Source organism: Notamacropus eugenii, chromosome 1 (assembly GCF_028372415.1).
Source record: "Notamacropus eugenii isolate mMacEug1 chromosome 1, mMacEug1.pri_v2, whole genome shotgun sequence".
Classification (NCBI taxonomy): domain Eukaryota; kingdom Metazoa; phylum Chordata; class Mammalia; order Diprotodontia; family Macropodidae; genus Notamacropus; species Notamacropus eugenii.
This window is the reverse complement of record NC_092872.1, coordinates 252,422,076-252,447,789: the sequence shown is the minus strand read 5'-3', so window position 1 is coordinate 252,447,789 and position 25,714 is coordinate 252,422,076. Positions and strand designations below refer to the sequence as shown.

Genomic DNA, 25,714 nt, shown 5'->3' with positions numbered 1-25,714 from the left:
ATCTTTTCTGGACACTTTCCGGACTGTAAATGTTTTACATAAGACGTGACATCTCAAATTGAAGATTGCCTCTAGATGTAGTTTGAGGACAGTGGGGCCATTAACTCCTCTGTCCTGGAGATGATATTCTTCTTAATGACATCTGTGTTTTCTTTAGCTTCTTCCACTGCTGTATCACACTATTAAGTAACTCATATGGGACCTGGAGGCCATGAAGACCCAAGACCTCTTAGATGAAGTTCTAGCTAGTCACACCTCCTTCATGAACTCATGAAGATAATTTTGTCCCCAAGTCTAAGACTTGACCTATTCCTTTTTTGCTAATGATCAAGCTCAGAAGAATGTGCTAATGCAACAAGTGCATGTGTGTTGATAAGTTTTGGGAGGAGATCACAAAGATCGATGGCGTCTATTGTCTGACTTACAGAGAGTCCCAGTGTTCCGAGGGTCTATGTCTTATCCTTACTTTGGATGATCAAAGGGCTGTGACAAATGAAATATCATTTATTGGGGGCAAGGAGTCATTGGTAGAAGGATTTTTGGGTCAGGCATTGGTAGAAGGCTTACCTACAGCAGTGAAACCATGGATCCTTTGAAGTAGGGAAGAAAACATGATGCAGAGGAAATGGCCCTAGACTTGGAGGCATAGGGTCTATTCAAATCCACGCTCTTCTACTTTCTGTGTGAGCTTGAGTAGGTAATCTGACATTTTACATCCCAATTTAAAGGGATACCCATATTCAAATCCTTCCCCAGATGCTCTAGCACTGTGATCTAGACAAATCATTCTGTCTCAATCTCAGTTTCCTTATCTATAGAATGGAGATAATAATGACACCTATGTCACAAGACTTGCATTCCTTGGCCCAGATCCATGCTTTCTGGTCTCTTTGCTTTTGTTTATGTTGTTGCCTAGGACTGCTTCTCATTGCCACTTCCATATCTGTTGAATTCCTACTAATCTTTTAAAATCTATCTCAAATAATATTACCCTGCTGAAGCCCCTCCTTTTCTGGGGTTGCTAATGATGCCCCACTCCCCCCAGCTTTGAACTTTCCATAGCACTTTTCTTATACCAATAATTTTTATTTCATATTATAATCATTTCTGTCTCATATATAACTGGGAGACTTTAAGCTCCATGAAGTGAGGGCTTGTCTTATCTAAATTCTTATCTAAATCATAGAGATGATTAGATGGCATAATGGATAGAGTGTTGGACATGGTGTTGAGAAAACCTGAGTTTGAATCCTATCACAGACGCCTATTAGCTGTGTGACCCTGGGCAAATCACTTCATCCCTCTCTCAGATTCAATTTTGTTCTTCAGTCATTTCAGTCATGTCCAACTGTTTGTGACTCCATTTAAGTTTTTGTTGGCAAAGATATTGGAGTAGGTTGTCATTTCCTTATCCAGTTATTTTACAGATGAGGAAACTGAGGCAAAAAGGGTTACGTGACTTGCCCAGGGTCACACAACTAGTAAGTGTCTGAGGCTAGATTTGAAATCAGAGAGAGGAGTCTCCCTGATTCCAGGCCCAGCATTCTATCCAAAGCCCTCATCTAACTTCCCCATGGACTCAGTTTGGTCATTTACGGAATAAGTAATAATACTAGCATCTTCCTCATGGTAGGATCAAATGAGAATCTCTTTGCTAACATTAAAGGCATATATAAATATTAATTATTATTATTAATTAACCTTACCTAGAGCCTATCACAATACTCCACTTAAAATAGAAACTTAATAAATATATTGAATATACATTATATACATCTCATATGTATGGTATCAGTAATAACTAATCAATAATAGTTCAGAGTAGGCACTTCATAAATATATTAAATATAAATGTATGTGTAACATCAATAGTAGCTAGAACTTCTAGAGTATGTTTTCCATTTAAAATAATTCCTGGTATTTACATAAATACTCCAATGTTTGCAGAACACTCGACATATGTTATCTCATTTGCACATCATAGCAATCCTATAGGATAGATGTCCTACAGGTATTATAATCCCTATTTTAAAGAAGGAGAGACCGAAGATCAGGTTGCTTCAGTTACTTCCCCATGCTCATGCAACTGGCAAATGGAGGCAGGATTTGAATTCATTATTTACAATACCAAATCCGGCTCTCTGTCCATTCTACCACACCACCCCTTCCAAAGAACGTTGAACAGCACTGAACCCTGAATATTTTTTGATGTTATTTCCTGCCTCAAACTAGGATTTTGGTTTCCTGGAGGTCTTTTTAATTCAGCCACGGTTTTGCAGTCAACTGCTAAGTTACTGCATTGGAATTTTGTCTTGTTGAAATTGAGATACAAAATATATAAACCAAGGAGGAGAAAGGCTGGTTGCCTTTTTGGCAGTATTGATAGACCAGCTACATCTTTTCACCAGCACGTCTCCCTGGTTCTCTCTGTAGATTCCCCTTTTCTTTCCCCACCCCCCCCCCCCCTTTCTCCTCAGGGTATTTCCTCAGTGAATCAAAGGAGTCTCTGCTGAAGTCCCAGCACCGTCAGAGTTTTTGAAAAGTTTTCCTCTTGCAGCAGATGGTCTACCATCAGTGTTTGGAAGTTGCATGTGCTTTCCTTGACTTTGGAAGCCAGCTGAAACATACGTAATGAATGTTTGCTTCTCATTGGAAGCTCTGGGTTATTCTGTGACATTTCAGATTTTCCTTTTGACTGGCATGGCCACCCTGAATTTGTTACTGTCATCTAGCATTAAGTATTTAGAATTCAAAAGGTTCTTAATAGTCAGTGTTCTTTCATAAATGTTTTCTCTATGTGCTATTTTGTGCTCCAGATCTCGAAAATATAGATGGTGCTAGTTACCTCCTTTTCCCTTCTCCTTGCCCTGTCCCTTGTTTCCGCTGGGTGTCCAAAATGAGAAGTCTGCCATTTTGGGGTGCTTTTCTCAGCCCTGGGCTCTAGGAACTGTGTTCTTTGGCTTCTGTTGAGTGAAATACATAATACAGAAAACAGTAAGTGCTCTGGATATTAAATCAAGGGACCTTTCAAATTCTGACACTTCTCATGTGACCTTGGTCAAATCCCTTTCCTGTTTCAGTTTACTCATCAGGAAAGCAAAGGGACTGGACTAGAGTAAAACCTTTCCAGCTCTACATTAATCCTATGAAAAACTTTTGTGATGTAAATGGTGATACGGAGGAAGCTTGGTGTAATGGGGAGAAAAGCCCTGGTCTTTGTTTCAGAAAACCCAGGTGCTACTCTCAGCCCTGTTAACTTTTTAACTAACCAATTGGCCTTCATTGTGCTCATCTGTGAAATGAAGGGGTCTAACTAAGTGAGATTGGACTAGATTCCCTCTAAGGCCAATCCTGGGTTCCCTAACGTCCTTTCAGTTTTCAAAATGCTGTGGTTTTCGTATACATAGGTACTAGACTCAACCATGTTGAGCAGTACTATGAATTTTAGAGGTTATTGGAAGCTATATTGTGACTCTAGATGAGTTTTACTTTGAGGGAAGCATATGGGGCCTTCCAGAGGACATCTAAAGCAATCCTCTGCTCATGTTTTCTCTCTCTCTCTCTCTGTCTCTCTCTGTCTCTCTCTGTCTCTGTCTCTCTCTCTCTCTCTCATTTTCTGCTATCTTCCCAGCCTGCGACCTGATGACACAGGGCATCCTGGCCTTAGTTACGTCCACAGGCTGTGCATCTGCCAACGCTCTGCAGTCGCTCACAGACGCCATGCACATCCCCCACCTCTTCGTCCAACGTAACTCTGGGGGCTCCCCTCGAACAGCATGCCATCTGAACCCCAGTCCAGAAGGGGAGGAGTACACACTGGCCTCACGTCCACCTGTTCGCCTCAATGATGTCATGCTCAAGCTGGTCACAGAGCTACGGTGGCAGAAATTCATTGTGTTCTATGACAGCGATTATGGTGAGTGTATGGGTTATCTTTCCTCTCCTTTCATGATCTGGTTGGACAAGCATTCAGGAGATCCACCAATGATCCTCCTTTTCACCACCTCAAAGATTTTGCCTTCATTACCAACCCTGCTCTACATCATAACAGATATGTTGACTTTGAACCTCCTTTTTCAGAGTCCATTCACACCTTGGGGTCAAGTAGAAAGAAAGGAAGTCAGGAAACTAGATAATCAGTAAACTGTTATTTTATTCCTTAGGTAATGGAGAGCTAATTTCTCCCTATTTGTTGAGGGAATATAGTTGAGAATTTAAAACTTAAGGTAGCCTCTCCAGATGGGAAGCAAAATCGCTACAGAAGAATCACCTAGCAATAGCTCAAGTTTAGCTTATCTTTTCATTTTTTTAAAAAACAAAATGTTAATTAATTGATTTTGTGGAATGGCTTGGATTTGTGTCAGTGGGCAATGGAGGAAAGCATAGACCCTGTAGTCATCAGCTTATTAGGGCAAACCCATGATGAGGCATTTATTTTTCAAATATGTTATTGCTTTGATTCATTCCTGTGGTCTTGTTTCTTAGTTTTGCACATTTTTAAAAAACAATTCCAGTTGCATAGGAGAAAGTGTTATGTAGTAGCAAGCTGACCTTGGAACAAGGAGGGCTGCAGTTCACATCTGGTCACTGTCACATACTAGATGTGTGACTCTGGGCAAATCTCTCATTTTGTCAGACAAGTCTCTCTTCTTCTTTAAAGTTTATTTTTAAATGAATAGAAATCTATTTTCTCCCCTTCTTACTCCTACCCTATTGGATTAAAATACTTTTTACAAATATGTATTGTTATTCAAAACAAATTACATCTTTGACTGTGTGTATATACACACACGTATATATACATACCTATATATACACACATACATTCATGTATATATATACATATGCATTCATGTATATATATATATATGTATGTGTGTGTGTGTATGTGTGTGTATGTGTTTGTGTGTATGTGTATACTGGACTGTATTGTCAAAAAGAGTTTCTTTACCTGATAGCTCCCAATAAACCAGAGGTCCAGACCCATTTATTCCCCAGTCCCTCCCCTTTCTCCATGTCCCTCTATCCAGGTTCATAGGCCTGGACTGATTTTTCTGGGGAGGGAAGTATATGGGTTGGGACTATGTGTTGAGCTCATGAGTATAACTGAGGGCTCCATTCCAGTGACTGAGATGGGAGGCTTACCCTGAGTCCCTGAGTATGTGTCAGTCTTGCTGTAAGCAAGGTTCTAACCATTGATTGTCAGGAAGCTGCCTTAAAGTCACCATTGGCTTTTTGTTCAGTGACAAGAATATCATTTTTAACAACAGAGTTTTAGCCCTTGAGGTGAAAGCAGACAAGCGTTTGCTAACAGAGCTGAAGAGGTACCAGTGTCACATGCCACAGGAGTGTCCTTTGCAAAGATAAAGAACCTCTTTGTAAACGACATGTTTCTACATCAAAATTCATCCTAGGCTATTGAGGCTTGTCAAATGCTGTTTATCTCAGACATTGGTTGGGAATTGTCATAGGTCAGTATGGATATATCACCAGGGACTGACCATTGGCAGTGACAGCATAGGGGAAGAGGCCAAAAATTTCTGTGGACACAAGAAAAGAATTAATGCTAGTTAGTATAATTGTGGGACAAACATTAGTGTGGATGTGGAAAAGACACTGCTATTCTTTAGTGTTTACACGGGACTTGGGTGAGCATGGTAACCATACCTTACTTAGACTAAATCAGAAATTGATTCTATTTTGGACATTCGCTCCAGCCTTAAATATTGGTCTGCTGATGATTGCTGGCATACGCCAGACTCCAAGAATCTGGAGACAGCAGAGGGCAAGGAAAATCTGTAGGAATACTTTTATCTGGTTGATGCTGAAGGCAGCTTAGGCAGGAAATTGGCTTCATCTATCATGGCAGCAGGAGTATGACCCTAACAGCCAGCAGATGAGTCCTGCACATAGCTAGTTATCACTTGCAAACTAGATGCTAGTTTTCCTGTACACCTTCCCCCTCCATTATGCCTAATGCCTATGTTTTCCCTGTGTGGATTGTGTGTTCATACTTTGTTGCCAAAGAAGACCATGCCATCAGAGAAATAATGACATGACTTGCACTTGACTTTGTTTCTTGAGTGAGGGAGGGCTGTGCAGGTCACCAGCCTCACTTCTCCTCCAGAGCCATCTGAATCCAGTGACCAGATATTCATCAGGATGACTGGAGATGACCCAGGATGAGGCAATTGGGGTTAAGTGACTTGCCCAAGGTCACACAGCTAGTGAATGTCGTGTCTGGGGTGAGATTTGAACTCAGGTCCTCCTGACTCCTGCACTGGTGCTCTCTCTATTACACCACCTAGCTACCCTTCATTTATAGTTAATAAAAGACTGAAGAAAGGATTAAAAATTAACTGGAGACTAAATAACATAATCATAAAGAATTAGTCAAAGAACAAACCACAGAAACAACAGATAATTTCTTTGGAGATCATGACAATAATGAGACATCGTAACAAACTTATGGGGATATAACATAAGCAGCCTATGTGGATTATCTCTAATTTAACATATATATGTTTGTACGTAATTTTTTACATTACACTGTGAACTCTTTGAGAGTACAGACTAGTATTTTGCCTTTTTTAAGTTCCCTCTTACCCTCAGCCTTAGCACAGTACCAGGCATAGAGATTCTAAATGAATAGTTCGTCAATGACTGAGTGATTGTTTATTATTTGGAGGAGTTCTTCAGAGTGCCATAGTTCTGTATGTGTTGGCTAAAAGTATTTACAGGATCTGGTCTGCTTTAGAATTCTATCCCTTTGATATCTGACGGTTTAGCACCTTATCTCCCATATTAGATGGTATGTTTCTACCCAACGGATAGAAGTAACTAACTGGTTCCTTGTTTTTTTCTGCATGTGTTGGACAATGTGGTTCCTTTGTGGGTCCTCACTAGTATACATATACTGTTGGGAACTGAAAGGAATTCAGATATAGGCGTAGGGTAGTTGAAATACCAGTGGGTATCTTACCTATGATGAAAGCTGTATAACAAGCAAGTCTATTCCTAGGCTTTTCTCTAAGAACTGTTAACCTGTACCCTTATACACCAAAAGAGTTAGTAGACCAGTGGTATGGGAGGAATACCCACCATCTTGTTGCCTTGAAGGATCTAGAGCCTGTGCTGTGCTCTTTAAATTCCTTCAGTTATTTTAGCTATTATAGTTTGCTTCCTCGAAGTATAATTTATTCTCTGATGTATTTAACTAAGAAAAGAAATAAGCATGTGTTTGCATTTCCCTAAATACTCTGCTTTCCTAAGACCCATAATGTTGTCCTGATCTCTTGAACAAATATTCCATTTCAAGCCTTCCAGGAAGGATTGAAAGAGCAAACAGTCACTGTGCTGAAATAAAGACGAACTGGTGACAAAGGAAAGGAAGGGAACCATAGCCAATCTGGAATAAGCCTTTTCCCAGCTCTATTTCCTTTTCTTATCCTTGGGGTCCTTAGCTCACAGGTATGGGAGGCCAGGTAATAGCCCAAAGACCTTTGATGCGTTTCTCTGTACACTGGCCTTCCTCTGAGAACCCTTAGGCTGGTGAGGGCACGAAGCCTCCTCAGAGTAAACTTGGGGCTGCAAGTATAGACTTACAAAGATATGCTGAGGTGAGAGTTATCTGGGCTCACAGCCAAGCTTGATACAGTTAAATGAGGTGGGGGATGACGGTAGGAGCATGGCTGGTATATCATCAATATAAAAGACTGCTGTCCTAGGTGGAGTCTCGATAGAAAATGAACTGTTCTATTGATGCTTCATGCTGCTGCTATGGAGTGGCAAGGGTTTGTGTCAATAGGTAATAGAGAGTAGCATAAGCCCTCTAGCCACCTGCTCACCAGGGCAATCCTGTAATGCCACCTCTGTTTTCAGAATATTTTATTGCCTTTGACTCTTTCCATTCTGGACAATATGTTTACACCTTCTCTCCACTACTTGGGACCATTATTCTCATTTCTAATTCACAACATGGCCCAGCCCTCTGGATATGAGAAAGTGTTTAACTCAACTTCCTTGGGCCATGACTTCCTCTTCTCCTTCCTTCCCTCCCCCACCCATTCCTTCTCTCTCTTTTGACCTGTTAATCATTAGCATGTATTAGACCATCTCTGTAGGGGAGAGGGACCCTGACAAAAGTCAAGAGTTGGACCACAAGATGCTTTCTTATCTTCTTTCCCCTTTCCTCCCTTTTTCTCTCTCTCTCCCCCATTAGGTAACTTTCATAGTCATGGGATTATAGAAACATTGACTTATAGTTAGAAGGAGTCTGGAGGTCATCTAGTCCACCTTTCCCATTTCACAGACAAAGCAAATGAGGGACAGAGAGCTTGTGATTCACCTAGAGTTACATAGTAAGTAACTGGACCAGAATTCAAACTCCACTTATAGCATGCTTTCCCCCAACCTATGCTATAGATCGCAGTGACTCCCTGGTGCTAGGAAACAGACGAGGAGTCAAGCTAGACAAGGAATGTGATTATAACTGATCAGATGAAGGCTGCATGGATGCATGCAAGTTATTCATGTTGGGTCATACTCTGCTTGACTCTGTTCTCTGAACTGGTCCAAACCTCCAGCAACTCAGGAACTTCCTGTGCCCATGCAGACCTTTTAGTCTTCATGGAAAGTGTCATGTGACGGGTCTCATTTATATAGCTCTTTCAAGCTTATGATGTACTTGACATGTATTACATCATTTGTTCTTCATAGCAACCCTGCATGGCAGACACTTATTATCTCCATTCTGCTGAAGCTGAGGTTAAATGACTTACTTGCCCATGATTACAGCTAGTAAATGTCTGAGGGAGGATTTGAATTCAGGTCTTCTTGATTCCAAGTATAAGACTGTCCATTAGGCTACCTTGATGCCTAACTATGCAGCTTAGTATTCTAAAAAATGGATCCTCTTATTTTACATACTAGAAAATTGAGGCCTACGGAGGTCAAGTGATTTGTCCAGGGTTATACAGTGGTGGCAAACACTATTCCTCCTTCTTGGGTTTCTCCTTAGTCCCCAAGGCCTGAGATTGGTTGAGTGTCGTTGGTAGATGTCCGTTATTATTTCAAGGGCATGAAGATGTTGACCTAATTTCTAGGCTCTTTCTTCTCCCCCTGCCCACATCCTTCTTACCTTTTTCTAAAAATCCTTACCGCAAGCAGGGGTTAATTCAAAAGTGTTTTGGTGCCAAAACTGATCTATGAATGAATGTGGACAGAACAGCAAAGAATAGGATCAAATAATAATGGTGAGTGGCAAATACTAGTAACTGAAAGTTCTTTGCGGTCTTGGATTGAGACAGAACCTCAACTCTGCTACATCTGCATGACCTTAGGAAAGTCATGTGACCTCTCTGGGCCTCATTTTCCTAGAATAGAACATCTTTAAGATCTAAATACTATGATTGTAAAAATATGGCTCCTTCAAAAGACTTGCACAAGGAAGCCTCCCTGACTCAGAAGGAACTATGTTCTTCCTAATCACGTCAAATCACTTTTATCACCAAAGAGGTCTGTCTGCATAACAGGGCCAGCTGAGTAGCTCTGGAGGATAGAAGCCCATCTGAATCCAGACTTTGTCAGTTCTTCATAGTTATAAGGGAATTGTCCAGGTTACTGGGTTGCCTCATGGCTATCTGGTGTACTACCTTTGCCTTCCTTCCTTCCTTCCTTCCTTCCTTCCTTCCTTCCTTCCTTCCTTCCTTCCTTCCTTCCTTCCTTCCTTCCTCCTTTCCTCCCTCCCTCCCTCCCTCCCTTCCTTCCTTCCTTCCTTCCTTCCTTCCTTCCTTCCTTCCTTCCTTCCTTCCTTCCTTGCCATTATTTTCTCATTTTAATTTAATTTTCAATTAAAAAAAGCATTTATCTTAATCTCTCTTCAACCCTTTCACAGAATAACACATTTAGAGTTGAAAAGGACTTCAAAGATCATTTAGTCCAATCTTCTAGGCATGTCCTAAGCAGTATTGCTTCTTTGTGGATCCTCACTAGTATACGTGTACTATTGAGAACTGAAAGGAATTTTACCATTGAGGAAGCTGTAGCTCCAAGAGGTGAGATAATTTGCCCGTGGTCACACAGGCAGCAAATAACACCCAATAGTAGTGGCCTACCTTGCCCCATCTTCCATAGGTCTGTTAGTAAGCCAGCTTCTTGTCTTACCCTTTCATTTTCCTCACTTTGGTACTTCCCTTGTCCATGCTCCTAACATTACAATGTTGTTGTGAAACTCATTATGAACAGAGCTGGATGGGGCCCTAGACATCATCTATCTCACCCCCTCCTCCCTTGCATATGCAAAGAATCTGGTGCCTAGAAAGGTGAAACAATCTACCTCAGATCACACAAGTAGTGAATTATGGTCCCAGGATTTAAACTGTCTCTCTGGCTCTAGATCCAACAGTTTTCTCTCTGAATCATACTACCTCGGTCAGAATCCAACACACCCCCTTCCTGTCCACAGTCATGACACATCATGCATGACTTATGGAGTGACAGGCAGAGGATCCCTATTACTAGCAGAGACATTTGTGTAGATAAGCACAATAGGGCAAGGTCTCCCTAACTTCATCTTGAATCAGTCACTATGTGCATGTTTTAGCATGTTGCTACAAACATCCTTGTGTTAGATTGTTGATTGACAATAGTGATAAAGCTGACATTTATTTAGATAACACTTTCTACTCTGCATACGTTATTGATTTTGGTCCTCATTACAATTCTGCAATGTGTAAAGAATGCTTTAATTTTACTTTACAGAAGAAGAAATCAAGGCAGAAATAGGTTAAGCTAATTGTCCAAGGACGCTGAATTAGGGTTGGAATTCAAAGCTCTTTCTCCTGACACCAAATTAAAAGTTCTTTCTACTAAGGCACAAAATCCATTCAGTGTATCAAGGCAAATGCATAATCCTAGACTGGCTTCCTCTTGACCTCTGGAATTTATTGTTGAGTAAGACTGGAGACTGAGGAACATTATAGCCTCATTGGAACACCATGAGAAATATAAAGCTGGTATGTGGTCATACACACACAAACATCATTATTATCATTATTGTCATCATCATCGGATGTATTAATTTATATACAAGTTAAAAGAGAAAGAATCTTCAGATTATTCTGTGTTTTTTAGTTATCTGTGTGTGTGTGCAGCTATTTTCTTTCTTTAGCAGAAATGGGCTATCATTGGTTATGAACAGGAAGACAGGACTGGACTCGTCCTTTCCTCAGTGATCTGTCAGTAATGGCTATCAAACAATAAGGAGGCCCTGGATAGCCTTGGGTACCATCTTGGGTAGTCATGGATGAACCTGACCTGCTGAGGAGCCACAGGACATAGGATATAGGATTGAAAGGGACATTATAGATCTAGTGCACCACTCTCATTTTAGAGCTGGGAAAACTGAATTGCAGAAAACTGAAATGCTCGCTCAGGGTTACAGAAGATGGAAGTGGCAGATCCAGAATTTCTTCTTAGATCCTCACACTCAAATCCAGTGTTTCTTCTTTTGAGCCATGATGCCTTTTCTCTAATACCACCCCTGCCCCAACCTCTTCCTTACATCTCATATTATTATGGCCTCACACAGTTTAGCACAAACAGCATCTGATACAGGGTTTGAATTGAATCTGCCTTTTACAAATTTACTCCATATCCCAGGGATGTAGTTCCTCATTTGCAACATGAGGGGATTCAATTAAATCATTAAACCATAAGATCATTTATTTTGAACTTGAATCAAACTCAACAATGATTTTATCCTACCCTCTTATTTTATAGTAGAGGAAAATGAGAGTGTTCAGGCTCAGTTAATTGGTAGGAGGCACGGGCAGTTAGGTGGTGTAGTGGCTAGAAAGCTGGGCTTGGAATCAGGAAAATTTATCTTCCTGACTTCAAATCTGGCCCCAGATACTTACTAGCTATGTGACCCTGGATAAGTCACTTAGTCCTGTTTACCTCTGTTTCCTCATCTGTAAAATGAGCTAGATAAAGAAATGACAACCTATTCTAGTATCTTTGCCAAGAAAACCTCAAATGAGGTTATGAAGAGTCAGACATAACTGAAAACAGCCTGAAATCTTATCCAGGTTCTCTAAACAATCTCAAAGGCTCAGGCATTAAACGTAGGGCCTAGGACTGGGAGAATAGGAGTCAGATGTTGTACTGGGGCAATTTGAGCAGCACATGGCTCTATGCAGAAAGAGACAGAGGCAGAGAGACAGAGAGAGAGAGAGAGAAAGAAAGAGAAGAAGGAAGGAAGAAGGAAAAGAAGGAAGGAAAGAAAAGAAAAAGAAAGAAAAAGGATTGCATATGTGCATAGTTTGCAAGATGTCCCTTTTGGGAACATGCCATCCAACACATTTTTCCACTTGTTGTGACAGTGAAGGGAAAAATAGAAGAGAAGCTGACATATTGGGGAGAAAACCTGCAAAGTAAAAATAGTAAAAGTTTGGGTAAAACTGAGAAACTGTTCAACTTGCCACTTTGGGGTGTGTGTGTGTTTGTGTGTGTGTGTGTGTGTGTGTGTGTGTGTGTGTGTGTGTGTGCGCCTGCATGTATGTGTGTGCGTGTGTGTATGTATTTGTGTGTAAAGGTGGTAACCACAGCTTCACTGTAATTTTTAGAACAAGAAGAAAATCTTTGAAAACCTTGGCCACCATCCCAGGAGAAGGCAATGTCTCCGAGGAGTTCTGAGAAGCAAACTCACGCTGAAGGTCACTGTGTGGCAGAGCAGAAAGAGTCTTGGGCTGAGATTCTAGATCCCAAAGTTCCATTAGGTCCAAAGCCCAGATTTGCTGAGGTTGGCCATGGTGCTCACTTTGAAATACAATTTCCAAGTCTGAAGGGACCTCAAACAACTAGTCCAACCCAGAACTGAGAAAAGGATCCCCATTACAATATAAAGAAAGGTAGGACCTTATAACGGGCTCGAGAGTTGAAGCTCAAGTCCTGAAGACCTATGTCTGAAATCTACCCTCAATATTCCCAGGCAAGTCACTTTACCTTTCTGGGCCTCAGTTTCCCCATCTTCTAAGTGAGGGGGTCAGATCTGATGACCTGTAAGGTCTTTTCCAGATTGAACTCAATGACCCTATTAATTCCTTACCATGGCCAGCTCCCATTTCATTCACATACATCTAGTACCTATACAGGCTGCCCATTTCACTTTTGGACAGCTTACTTGTTGGGAAATTTTTTGTTAAAGAACAGCTTAATTCTGTCACTTTGCAGCTTCTACCTGTGGTTCCTTGTTTTGTTCTCTGTGGAAAAAGCAGAAAACGTCTCATCATTTTGTATGATGGGACTCAATAATAAAAGAACAAAATAAAACAAACATTAGCAACAACCACCAAAACAGAACCTTAAGACTCTAGATATTCTCTGGGACCTGCATTCTTTCATCTCTGCTGTTCCAAGCAAAGGACAAGCCTTTCATTTTTCATGCTGTCTGAGAGATGGTAGCGGATCTTTAGTTCAAACCTGTATAGGAGGATAAAATACACACACACACATACACACACACACACACACACACACACACACACACACACACACACGAGGTTGGCTTGGGCCCAGGATGTATGCTTCTCCCTCCTTTCTTGAGATGCTTCTCTGTCGCTTTGATAGCAGATCAATCCTTGACATTAATAAGATCAGTACTTCTAAGTCTTAATATTAACCAAGGACCCCTTACCCCTCCCATATTGATCAGCAGATGGAAAGACCACTAGGCTTGAAGTCAGGAGACCAGGGCTCTGGCTCTATCTCCAATACTAATTAGCTGTGTGATTGTGCAAATGTCATAGAACCTCTCTGGGCTTCAAATTCTTCATCTGTAAAATGAGCAGTTAGATGTTGGCACGGCATAGGGCAGGGGTATTTAACCTTTCTTGTGTTATGGACCCCTTTGACGATTTTGTGAAGTCTATGAACTCTTTCTTAAAATACTATTTATGAATGCTTAAGTAAAATCCACAGGGTTACAAAGAAAACTAATTATATTGAAATAAAGATGCAATTTTCTTTCTATCCAAATTTACAGACCCTTTGAAATCTAACTATGGAGCCTTTGGGGCTCTATGGACACCACGTTAAGGATTACTGGCATAGGGAAAAGAACACGGAAATTTGTGCCTGGGTTCTTGACTGCATTCAATGCCCAATCCTACCACTATAACATATATTCAATTTCTGATTCTGCCACTACAACATGTATATGTATATATGTATGTGTATGCACACACATATAGACACATATGTATATACATATACAGACATACTTCCTCTCAGTGTGTATGTGTATACACACATAGGTAGATGCACGCACAAATATACATGCCTCTCAATATAAACACACGTACAGAAATATATGTGCATATATATGTATGTGTATATATGTATAGAGACACAGCGTCTCAGTGTGTGCACACACATACGTAAATACATAATTATATATTCCTATATATACAATATACCTGTGTGTATATATACCAACATACTTGTACATGTTTAGGTAATGCACAATGTATATGTGCACATACATTTGAACACGTGCATATATGGGCACCCATGTACATCATGCATATGTATGTGTGTGCATGTGTCACACACACCTCTGTGTCTTGGGCAAGTAACTCCACGTAATTAGGTTTATTTTTTCATCTGTAAAATGGGAGGTTATACTAGAACATCTGGGAAGTCCTTTCCAGTTCAGTTCAATCCAATGAGCATTTTTAAAGTAATGGCTATGATCCAAGTGCTCTTTTGAATATATGGAGGCAAAAACCAAATAGTCTTTGCTTTCAGGGTGTTAATGTTCTCTGAAGTGTTCTAAATTCTATGACCTTTAATAGTATCTTCCTTATGATTCTGAAATTTTGTGGTTTATCAGGTAGATAGAGCTAAGAATAAGCAATTTGGGGACTCCTGGATTTAATTCCTCAGATTAATTGTGAATTTAAGTGTGGCTTTTTTTGTTTCGGGTCTCAGTTTTCCTTTCTATAAAATGGAAGGCAGCATGGGAGAGGGGGAGGAGTGCCTAGCTTAGACTCGGGGAGGCCTCAGTTTAAACTGAAACCTAAAACACCTAAGAAATGTGTTTATTCACCAGTCCTTTAGCCTCTTAGAATTCTCGAGGCTAAGGCTAAATTACAGATATCTCCGTGAGAATATAAACTCCTTAGGAATTGGAATTATTTCATTCTTCACGTTTGAATCCCCAGTGCCTAGCACAGTATTTGGCACATAGCAGGTGATAAGTAAATACCTGGTTATTTATTGACTGATTCCCATTGTTATATGTGATTTCTATACTGGGAGTTCTTCACACTGATGACAATATAGGTCCCTTTAAGAAAAAAATGGGGGAGATCAGAAAGCTATTGTCTGTTTTTTCAAAATCCATCTGAAAGAAATACTACTGAGGAGATATCATTCCATCAAGTCATGATTTTCCATGTTGGTTTCTTGTAATGTTCAATATATGGGTATAAAGCAAATAGAATCATTAAATGTTAAATGAGCAAAGTAGAAGAAAGTGAGGTCTAGTTCTTGAGCTTTTCCCTCAGTTTTCCTTTCCCTCCACACCTTGAAAAGGCTACAAGTACCTTAAAAGTTTGGGGAGGAAGGTGGAAGAATGAAGAGTGAAGTCTCTGCTAGCCTTCTCCAACAGAATCACAGGATGATGGAACTAGAATGAGAGCTTAGAGATTATTTTGTCCAACCTCTTAATCTGGCATATGGAGAAGCTGAGTCCCAGAAAAGGGAACAAGCTTATGCAGTGCATTAGTGACAGAACCAGGACCCAAATCTATGTCTCCTCTCATCTCATCTTATACTCTTCTTTACGTGCCGTATTGTCTTACTTCAAGTTGCTTAGCACATCAACATGGATTCCTGGGCTTGGAAAACTCTAGATGATGATCATGATGATGTGTGTTTGTGTAGGAAAGATGAAAGAAAGCTTCCTGACTTCAACAGATATGACAATATTTTAATGGGAATATGCACAATCTGGAAGTTGAAGGGATCTTAGAGGACACCTAATCCTACCTTCTTATTTAACAGAAGAGGAAACTGAATTTAGGAAGATTGTGTGATTTTCCAATGTCGCACAGTCAGGCACTAGACATTTATTAGCTGCCTCTTGTAATCCAAGCTCTGTGTAAGTTCTGGTGTTACAAAAAGAGGCAAACAGACATTAAGTGAAATCTCAGTAAATGACTGAGATGAGATTTGAACCTAGTTTTTCTGATGACAGATTCAACGTTCTTTCCCATTGCAATGCCTTGCTTCTTTCTGTAACAAATGCATATAGAAAGTATGAATGTAATTATCATTTCTGGATCCTTCATGGGACCACTTATGAAAGACTACATGGAAGAGGTGAATGAATGACCAACCTAGAATTAAGGGATGGCCTAAATTTTTTAAAATTCTGTTGGTGTTTTTTGACTTTACATCAAGATCATTTTCTTGAAAGCAAAATCAGTGAAAACCATCCCCCCATTGCAGACTAAATTATTCCCTCATGACAGAAAAACATGTCTAAGTAAAAATAGCAAATGTAGCAACTTCATGTGACAACATAGACAGCATTCTCTGATGGTAGCTCCCCACCTCTTTTCTCTGAGGATGGTGGTATATTTCATTCTCTGTCCTCTGGAACTTTCATTAGTTTTTCAATTACTCAAAGTGCAGCTTTAAAACTATTAGCATTATATTCATTGTGCATATTGTTTTCTTGGTTCTTATTTCATTATCAGCTCCTTCAGATCTTGCCATGTTTCTCTGAATTCCCCATAATGATCATTTCTTACTGCATAATAATATTCCACTGTATTTATATCAGGAGGCAGGTAGCAAAGTGGATAGAGTGCTGGACTTGGAGTTACAAAGACCTGAATTCAAATCTATTCTCAGACACTTACTAGCTGTGTGACCTTGGGCAAGTCACTTAACCTCTATTTGTCCTAATCTACTGGAGAAGGAAATGGCAAAACACTCCAGTATATATGCCATGAAAACTCCATGGATATGAATTCATGAAGAGTTAGATGTGACTGAATGACTGAACAACAATATATTTATATGCCATAGGTTTTTAGAGTATATGCCTAGTCCTAGGGAGCATGGATGAAATGGTAGTGATAGTTATTTTCTTGAAAGAAATGACCTGATGAAATAGTTCACTCTTCAGTAATTAGGGTCGTTGCTGAAGTATCCTTGATTTATCTAAGCAGGTAATATGTTAAGTGGGTGGGGAATCTATCAGATCTCAGAAGCTTACTAGATAACCTTCTGAAAACAGATACCAGTTGGGGAAAAAACGGCTTTTCTTTGCTTGGAAAATGATAATATTAAGTGTGTGACACTTGGTCAACTCTTTGGCCAGTTTCCCGATACATAAAATGAGGGAGTTGGACCCTTAAGGTACCTTGCAACTCTAAGTCTATGATGTCACACTGAATGCAACACCACATTCCCTTAGTTCCTATCTCTATGTTGAAAGGAAGAAAATTTGTTTCCTTAAATGAACAGGATTGGCTATTACAACTACTCAGAGTTTGGCTTTCTTCTAATGTTCTTTTCATTTACAGCATTGTAGTCATTGTGTATATCATTCTTCTGGTTCTCCTTATTTTAACCAGCATCAGTTCAAATCTATTTTCCAATATTTCTCCAAGTTCTTCATCATTTCTTATTTCAGTTCCAGTATATTCATATGCCACAATTTGTTTAGCAATTTCCCCAAAGATGAACATGTACCATATGGTTGTTCATTCTTTGCTACTACAAAAAGTGCAACAAATATGTTGTCATCTATATAAATATGTTGTCATTGGACATTTCCTTTTGACTTTGGCTTCCTTGGGTAAGTACCTGATAATGAGATTACTGAGCCAAAGAATATGCAGTATTGAACCACTTTTTTACATAATTACAAATAGTTTTCCAGAGCATTTATACCAATTTGTGTCTCATAGGATTATGGATCTAGAACCAGAATGGGCGTGGTGTACTTGTATTTCCATAGTTCCTTTGATATCACCTATTTACTTTTTTTTTGCCACTTTGTTGGGTATGAGGAAGCACCTCAGAGTAATTTTGATTTGAATTTGTCATAGTATTTATGATTTGGAGCACATTTTACATGGTTATAGATAGCAATATTTTTTGTCGAAAATGCTCATGTTCCTTATATATTTATCTACTACAAAATAGCTCTTGGTCTTAAATATCTGTGTCAATTCCTTATATACTATGACTGTCAGACTTTTATCTGTGATATTTGATGGGAATATCTTTTTTTAACTCAAAATTTTTTCTTACTTTATTGACATTGATTTTCTTCATGGAAGGATATAAAATTGTTTCTTTTGTCTTTTATGATCACCTTTATTGTTTAGTTAAGATTTCTGCCCCCACTATCATTGTGAAATGTACCTCCTTCTGTTCCCTATTTTTTAAAGGGGTGTGTGTGTGTGTGTGTGTGTGTGTGTGTGTGTGTGTTTGTTTATATTCTGGCTATGTATCTATGTGTGCATTTTGGATATGGTACATGATGTAAAATGTTGATATTGACTTAATTTTAGTCAAATTGCCTTTTGGTTTTCCCAGCAGTATAAGTCTAATAAAGAGTCCAGAATTTAATAATTTGTGGTTGTTGTTCAAATGCCGGGCTACTATTTTTTATTGCTACTGGAGCTTTCTTACCTAATCTATTGCTAGGTTTACAAACAAAAGGTTTATTTTTCTCTTTTAAAATTAGTGCCAAATATATTTTCATGATTACTGCTTTATAATATTATTTGATGTTTGGTAACACAATACCCCCTTCATTGATATATTTTTCTTATTATTTCCCTTGAGATCTTAGACTTTTTTTCTCTAAGTGAATTTTGTTATTATTTTATCTAGTTCTATAAAGTATCCCCTTGGTAGTTTGTTGGTATAGCACTGAATTCATAAATTAATTTAGGTAGTATCATCATCTTTTAAATTATGTCAACCACCATTTTAATTTCATCAGCACTGTTTTATCTCAGAGAAATTGCCTGTCTAGCATGAGAATGCTACAGAATTCTGTTCATCCTTGCCTGGTCTAATATGGACTGAGGAAAGTGAGTACCAATGGAAGGAATCATTTAGGCAGCTTCTCACAGCTCCTTCATGGGTCATAACTCATCATGGGGAGCAGAAAGTAGAAGAGAACAATTCTGTCTTCGGAGCCAATGAGCATCGAAGTCAACGTGGACAGTAGGGCAGAGAGCAGATGCAGTGGCATTTGTGGAATAGTGGAATTAAGGCTAGACTCATTCAGGAGACATGGGTTTAATTTCTACTTTTTCACTTGTCAGCTGTATGACCCTTGACATGTGACTTTACCTCCCTATTCTTCAGTTTCCTCATATGTAAAATGGGGCTAATTTCACTCTACTACCTGCATTATAAGGTAGTCTCTAGGTATGAGCTAATACATCTTTATCTGCGTGTGTGTGTGTGTGTGTGTGTGTGTGTGTGTGTGTGTGTGTAATAGCAAAATCTTGCTTCTGATTTGTTCGGATGTTGTCATGCTGAGCAGATGTTGGGTAGGGGTCATGAGGCAGGGTAACCAGGCTTTCCTGGTTAATCCAACTATTAGTGCCTCCCCTCTAAGATGACCTTTCATTTATACTGTCTATATCTTATATGTACATAATTGTTATCATGTTATCATTCCCATTAGAAAGAGAGCTTCTTAAAAACAGAAACAATCCTTTGTATCCCCAGAATTTAGCACAGTGCCTGGCACATAGTAGGTGTTTAATAAATGCTTGTTGGCTGTGTGACTACACTTGTCCTGCCCATTGCTGCTCTGAGCAGGATGCCCTTTAATAACCGAACTTCCTACTTAGCAGGAAAGTGGTTTCTGTTTCATGAATCCATGGTCAGATCATTCTGTACAGAATTACCCAGAGAAACACATTGGTTTCCACAGGTTAGTCACACTTTTAGTAATTGTTGCACTGACGGTTACCTAGTGAGAGCATTACAACGTGAGAGCATTTTGGGTGTCGAGAAAACATCCTCCCCCACTGTAGGCAGGTGTTGGGATAAGTGAATGGGACCTGAAAATAGCTCCAACCACAACTGAGTCAGTCAGAGGGAAGCTGTGAGAAAGCGGAGGCAATGAGACCAGCATCTGGCATCACTGAACCTTGACGGTAGCATTAATCCTGCCTGAATAAGCCTGCGTCAGCACTGGGGCTTCATTCCCACTTCTAACAAATAGTGGAGGTCTCAGTTTCCACTTTGCCTATTTCTGTCTTTTAATAGCCTTCTCTTCCTTCTGGTACCATCTCCATCATGTATCCTTCCTCCATCCTCCTAGCTGAAAATGATTTCTTTCCTCTCTAATTTTCCTGCAGCAAATTGCTTGGATCTGTCCTTTCCCCATCACGCCCTACCTTTTGTTATCTTTATTTGTGTATGAGGTACATATAGCCTTTAATGATAATCTTTAATGTTAGTGTCTTCCTTCTGAGATTTCTCCAATTTATCCTGAATATGTCTCTTTTTGGTTGCATAATAGTTTACATGTTGTTCTCTTTATTAGATTAGGAGGTCCTTGAGGGCAGACCCTGTATTTGCCTTTCTTTGTATCCATAGCAACTGCCATAGTCCCTAGCATATAGTAGGTACACAATACTTATTAATTTGACCTGTTTCCTCTGTCTCCCCTACCAACATTTGAAGGATAAGATAGTAGCTCTAAGCTATGGAAAAGACTGAATAAGATAAGATAAGGCTTGGGGAGGACATGCCAAAGGTCTTCAAATATTTGATGGGCTGTGATATGGAAGAGGAATTACTCTTTTTCTGCTTGGTCTCTGAGGATAGAACTAGGAGCAAAGAGTCAAAGCTACAGAGAGGAATATTTTGGTTTCTTGTTCAGAAAAATTCCCTTACTTAGACTGGTTCCAAAGTGAACTGGGCTGCCTCTGGAGCTAGTGACTTCACCATCATTTGGAATCTTTAAAGACAGGCTGAATCCTCACTTGACAGGGATGGAATAGAAAGGATTCCAGTTTAGGGTTAGGTAGGAGTGGCCAGTCTTTGAGGTTCCTTTCAAATCTTTGATTTAGTGATTCCAAGAGACAAAAATGGAGACAGGGAAGTTGGCGAGGCATCTTGGGCTATTGTACCTGAACAGGATGGGAGTGTGGAAGCCTCCCCAGTAGTACCATGGATGCCATGCCAGAATTCTCTAGGATTAAAGATGTCCCAAGGGGTTCAGAGAAGGGGTCCAATTCTAGCTGGTGAGGGTCTCAGCCAACACTTTGAAGAGGATGGAAAGGCAAAACAAGGAGCAACAGGTGAAAAATGAGAGAGGCAGATTTCAACTCAGTGTGAAAAATGATAACAACTCCCTAAATAACAACACCAGTGTCCAACTATTAGAGCTATCAGCTTTATTTGGAAGTCTGAGTCCCCACTTACTAAAGGCCTCTAAGAAGAACTACAATGGCTATTCAACCAATGTTTTCTCAAGTGGATTTATGTCCAGTACAAATTGGAAAACGACCTCAGAACTCCCTTCCAATGTTAAAATTTCATAATTGTATGATTGAAACCTGGCAGCGGATGAAGGGATTATGGCTTTGGCCTTTTAGACCCCCCCTTACCTACTAGAGGACCATCTAGCTCTAAGTCAGTTAGAGTTCATAGGCATAGCCAGAGATTGAGAAAGCCAGGATTCAACTAGTCTAATCCTATTATTTTACAGATATAATGTAAGCCCTTTGAGGGCAGGAACAACAATTTCATTTTTGTCTTTTTATCCCCAGTGCCTAGTGCTATCTGGCACATAGCAGGTTTGTAATAAGTGATTGATTAATGAGAGTTCAGAGCCAGAAAGACTATCCAATGACTTTTCCAAAGTCATACACTTAGTAAATGGCAGAACTAGAGTGGAAACCAGACCTTTAAGTCTAGGTTTATTTTCCCTTTCTCCTCATTCATCGTCTATGACTGGGATACCTGTGAGCAGTGTAGGATCTGGGTACATGCATGGGGCTTGGAGCTCTCCATGTGTTTGATACTGTGGAGCATCTTAGGAAGTGAAATTAGTGGTGACTAGTAGCAAGATTTCCTTTTCTTGGTAACTGTCAATGCATCGCCAGAAGCATGATTTGCAGGTGTGAATCTGTTAATAGACTATTGATCTAGGGCTGAAGACAAATGGACTTTTATCTGGATCCTGCAGAGATTTTTCAAGAAATGGGACCCCTTCCTTCCTTCCTTCCTTCCTTCCTTCCTTCCTTCCTTCCTTCCTTCCTTCCTTCCTTCCTTCCTTCCTTCCTTCCCTCCTTCCTCTCTCTTCCTTCCTTCCTCTCTCTTCCTTCCTCTCCCTTCCTCCCTCCCTCCTTCCCTCCCTCCCTCCCTCAGTTCTGGTCACCACATTTGTGTGAACATATTCAGAGATTATCCAGAAGAAGAGGAAGATGGTCTAGAAGGGAGAACCATGACATTTGCAGTTTTGCTGAAGAAACTGGGAATGTTTGTATTGATAATAGTTGATATAAGGGACCAGGATATCTACTTTCAAATTGTAGAAGAGCTTTTCATATAGAAACTACATATATTCTGTATGGATCCAGAGGGAACAATTAGGGCCCTTGGGTGGAAGTTGTATAAAGGGGCTCACTTCAACTTAATGCAAGGAAGATCTTTGTAACACAGCTCTACAAAAAGCAGCAGGCTGCCTCATGAGGTAGTGAGTTTCCCATCATTGCAAGCATTTATCCAGGGGCTCATCGACTACCTGTCAGAGATGGATCTTGTCTCAGACTCTTAGCAGCTGTATTATTCTGGATAAATGACTTAATCTTTTTAAGATTTCATTTCCTCATATATAAAAGCAGGAAAATATCGCACCTAATTCTTAGGGTTATTGTGAGAATGAAATGGCATGACATATATATGGTGCCTTGTAAACTTTAGAGCACCATGTAAATGTTAATTATAGAAAGAATTTTTATTTAGAGTGTCAGGTTGGAGTGATTGGTCTTTAAAGTCCCTTTCAACATCAAGACTGAACAGAGGATTCCCCTCCCCTCTTCTTCCCTGATATAATCCTTTGGAATTCTGGCAGAGATGGAAAGCATTCCATATGAATCATAAGACCAGAAAATCAAAGAGTCTCTGAATCAGACCAAGTTTTGAAGCATTCTAGACCACATAAAGTGAACAGAATTTCCCTCCACAGGAAAATCAACAAATGGTCATTCAGCATGCATTGAAGGGGTTTCCACATAAGCGTCTATAAGATCCCTTGACCTAGAAAGGAGCGGTCATATCACTGGCCAAGAAGATGGTCAAAAGATGCAGAGAGTTTAGGATAATTAGGAAGCTTCAAGGCCAGAGAATTTTGGATAAGTCACTTCAACAAGGCTCCACAGCTCGCCAATGGCAAGCTCACTGGCCTTGAACCCAGGTTAATGGTTCCCCCTCCCTGCTCCCCTACAACCATCATTTGCATCTGGGATGGTGATCAAATCTACAGTGACAAGAACAGAACTTTGGTTTGGGGAGGAACAGCCATGGAAGATGGCCTGTAGGCTTGCACATTCTCCTCCTCTTTCTACACACACACACACACACGCACGCACGCACGCACGCACACACACACACGCACACATGTATGCACACACGCATCTCCAGAAATCCTGGGTCAGGGTTTAGAATCTTTTTTAAATTATTTTTTTTTCAAGTAAAAAATATTTATTTTCTCTTTCTCTCAACTCAGAGAGGAAAAGAAAAAGAAAAAACAACACCCTGTAACAAATATACACAGTCAAACAAAACAACTTCTCATATCTGCCATGTCCAAATATAAAAATATATATAGGCATGTATATGCATGTATAGGTGTATATATACGTATGTAAAGGTGTATATATGTATGCACACATACACATATATATAAATATATGTATGTATGTGTTTATATAGATATGTATATATGTGTATGTGTGTATACACACATATATCCTCTATGGCCAAAGACAGGAACAGAACATGGTTTTGGGTGATCCTAATAGGGAACAGCCTCTTCCCTGAGGTATGTGAATAGAAGGCCATGGTCTGTGTCAGTTATATGAATCCCATTAGCATTCTCAGATAAGACTGAGCCCCTCCCCCCTATCCCAAAAGGCTAAGGCTGAGGTGTTCTCATGTCTTTGATCATCAGGGCTAAGATATCTCCTATGTTCTCACTACGAATAAAGTTGGTCATTGCCAGGGCATGGTTTCTCCCTAAGCTCTAAGGGTAGACAGGACCCCTCATCTCTCAGGTGGCCATGGGACAGAGCACTCTGCTAGAGCCCAAGTGTTTCCGAATTCCTTAGGATGGGCCTTTGAGGGTCCCTTCATGCATGAAAGCCATTTTCTACCATATTCTTAGAGGACGCAGAGTTTCTCCAGGGCTCAGAATTCCTCTGAACTCTCACTGTCCAATACATCCCCCATGTCAGGGTTAAGAGGCTCAGTAGCCCATTTTATTCAGTTCTCAATATCAAACATCTACAGTTGTAAGGAATCTCAATGGTATCCAGTCTAATCCCTTAATATTGCAGATAAAGAAGATGAATTACAGAGTGGTGAATTGTTCGAGGTCTCCCACCTAGTAGTGGCAGAGCTAGGATTCACACTCATGACTTTTAATTACTAATCCAGTGTGCTTCCCACTGTAACCTAGACACTTCCTGTAAGACCAGCCTGTATCGTAGGGAGGGAAAGTCTTGAATTAGAGAACTGCTCTTAGGACTTAGGAAAGTGTCTTCATGGGAAGTCAAGCCTCAGTGGATCTGCTCAAAGTGGTGTCATGGCTGCAGTCATCTTCAGCTTGACCCCATAATATTGTACAATATTATACAGTTCAAGCTGGTCTCCCTTTCACAAGCATTGGGGTGAACTCAAGGGAGACAGGGATGTCATAGAGTTCTTGTGATGTTATCCACATTCTGGAGACTATAAAATCATTACGTTAATTATGTTCAATTAACCACCTTACCCTTCCTCACCTTCCTGCAAATGCTTTTCTTCTAAAAAATACCCAGTCACGTTAATGGTGAGCTTAAAGTCAAAATGTCCTGAGCTGGGATTATATATGTGAAAGAGAATTTGGAGAGCATGCCTTTGGATGGAGGCCAACTGCTTACAGGGAAATTAGGGCCCCAGCCCCTTGGCTGATCACAGTGTTTATTCTGTAGAAACTTATACAGGGGTCCCAAAAGTCTTAGTGCAGTTTTAAGCTATTAAAGCAGAACAGAAATATAGAACTACTAAAAATAAAATCTCAACAACTATAGGTTAACACTAAGCACTAAGACTTTTGGGACATCTTCTATCTATCTTTCTCGTCTCCCTTGTAAAAATGTAATCTCTGTGATGCAGGAATTGTTTATTTCCTTATATTTAAATCCCTAGCACCTATCACAATGCCTAACTGAGAGTAAACAGTTAATAAATACTTATTGATTGATGGATTGGTTGATTGGAGATTTCTAGTGATGGGGAGCTCACTACCTTTTACCCTAGCCCCTTCTATTTTGGGCATATTTTTTACATTAGGAAGTTTTCAGTTACATCAAGTCTAACCTTGTCTCATGGCAGCTTCCCACTCTTGCCCTTAATTCTGCCCTCGAGGATCAATCAGAGCAAACTGGAT

The 25,714-nt window shown here is 40.0% G+C and overlaps 1 protein-coding gene across 4 annotated transcripts in view; it reads left to right on the top strand.

The window, feature by feature from the left end:
• Positions 1-25,714, top strand: part of GRID1 (glutamate ionotropic receptor delta type subunit 1) — a 1,146,328-nt gene that overhangs the window by 362,770 nt on the left and 757,844 nt on the right. For all 4 annotated transcript variants that reach the window (XM_072628547.1, XM_072628546.1, XM_072628545.1 and 1 more), the window contains one exon: positions 3,632-3,916. In XM_072628547.1, coding sequence (XP_072484648.1) covers positions 3,643-3,916 — 274 coding nt within the window. In that variant the 5' untranslated portion in view covers positions 3,632-3,642. The remainder of the gene's footprint in view (positions 1-3,631; positions 3,917-25,714) is intronic.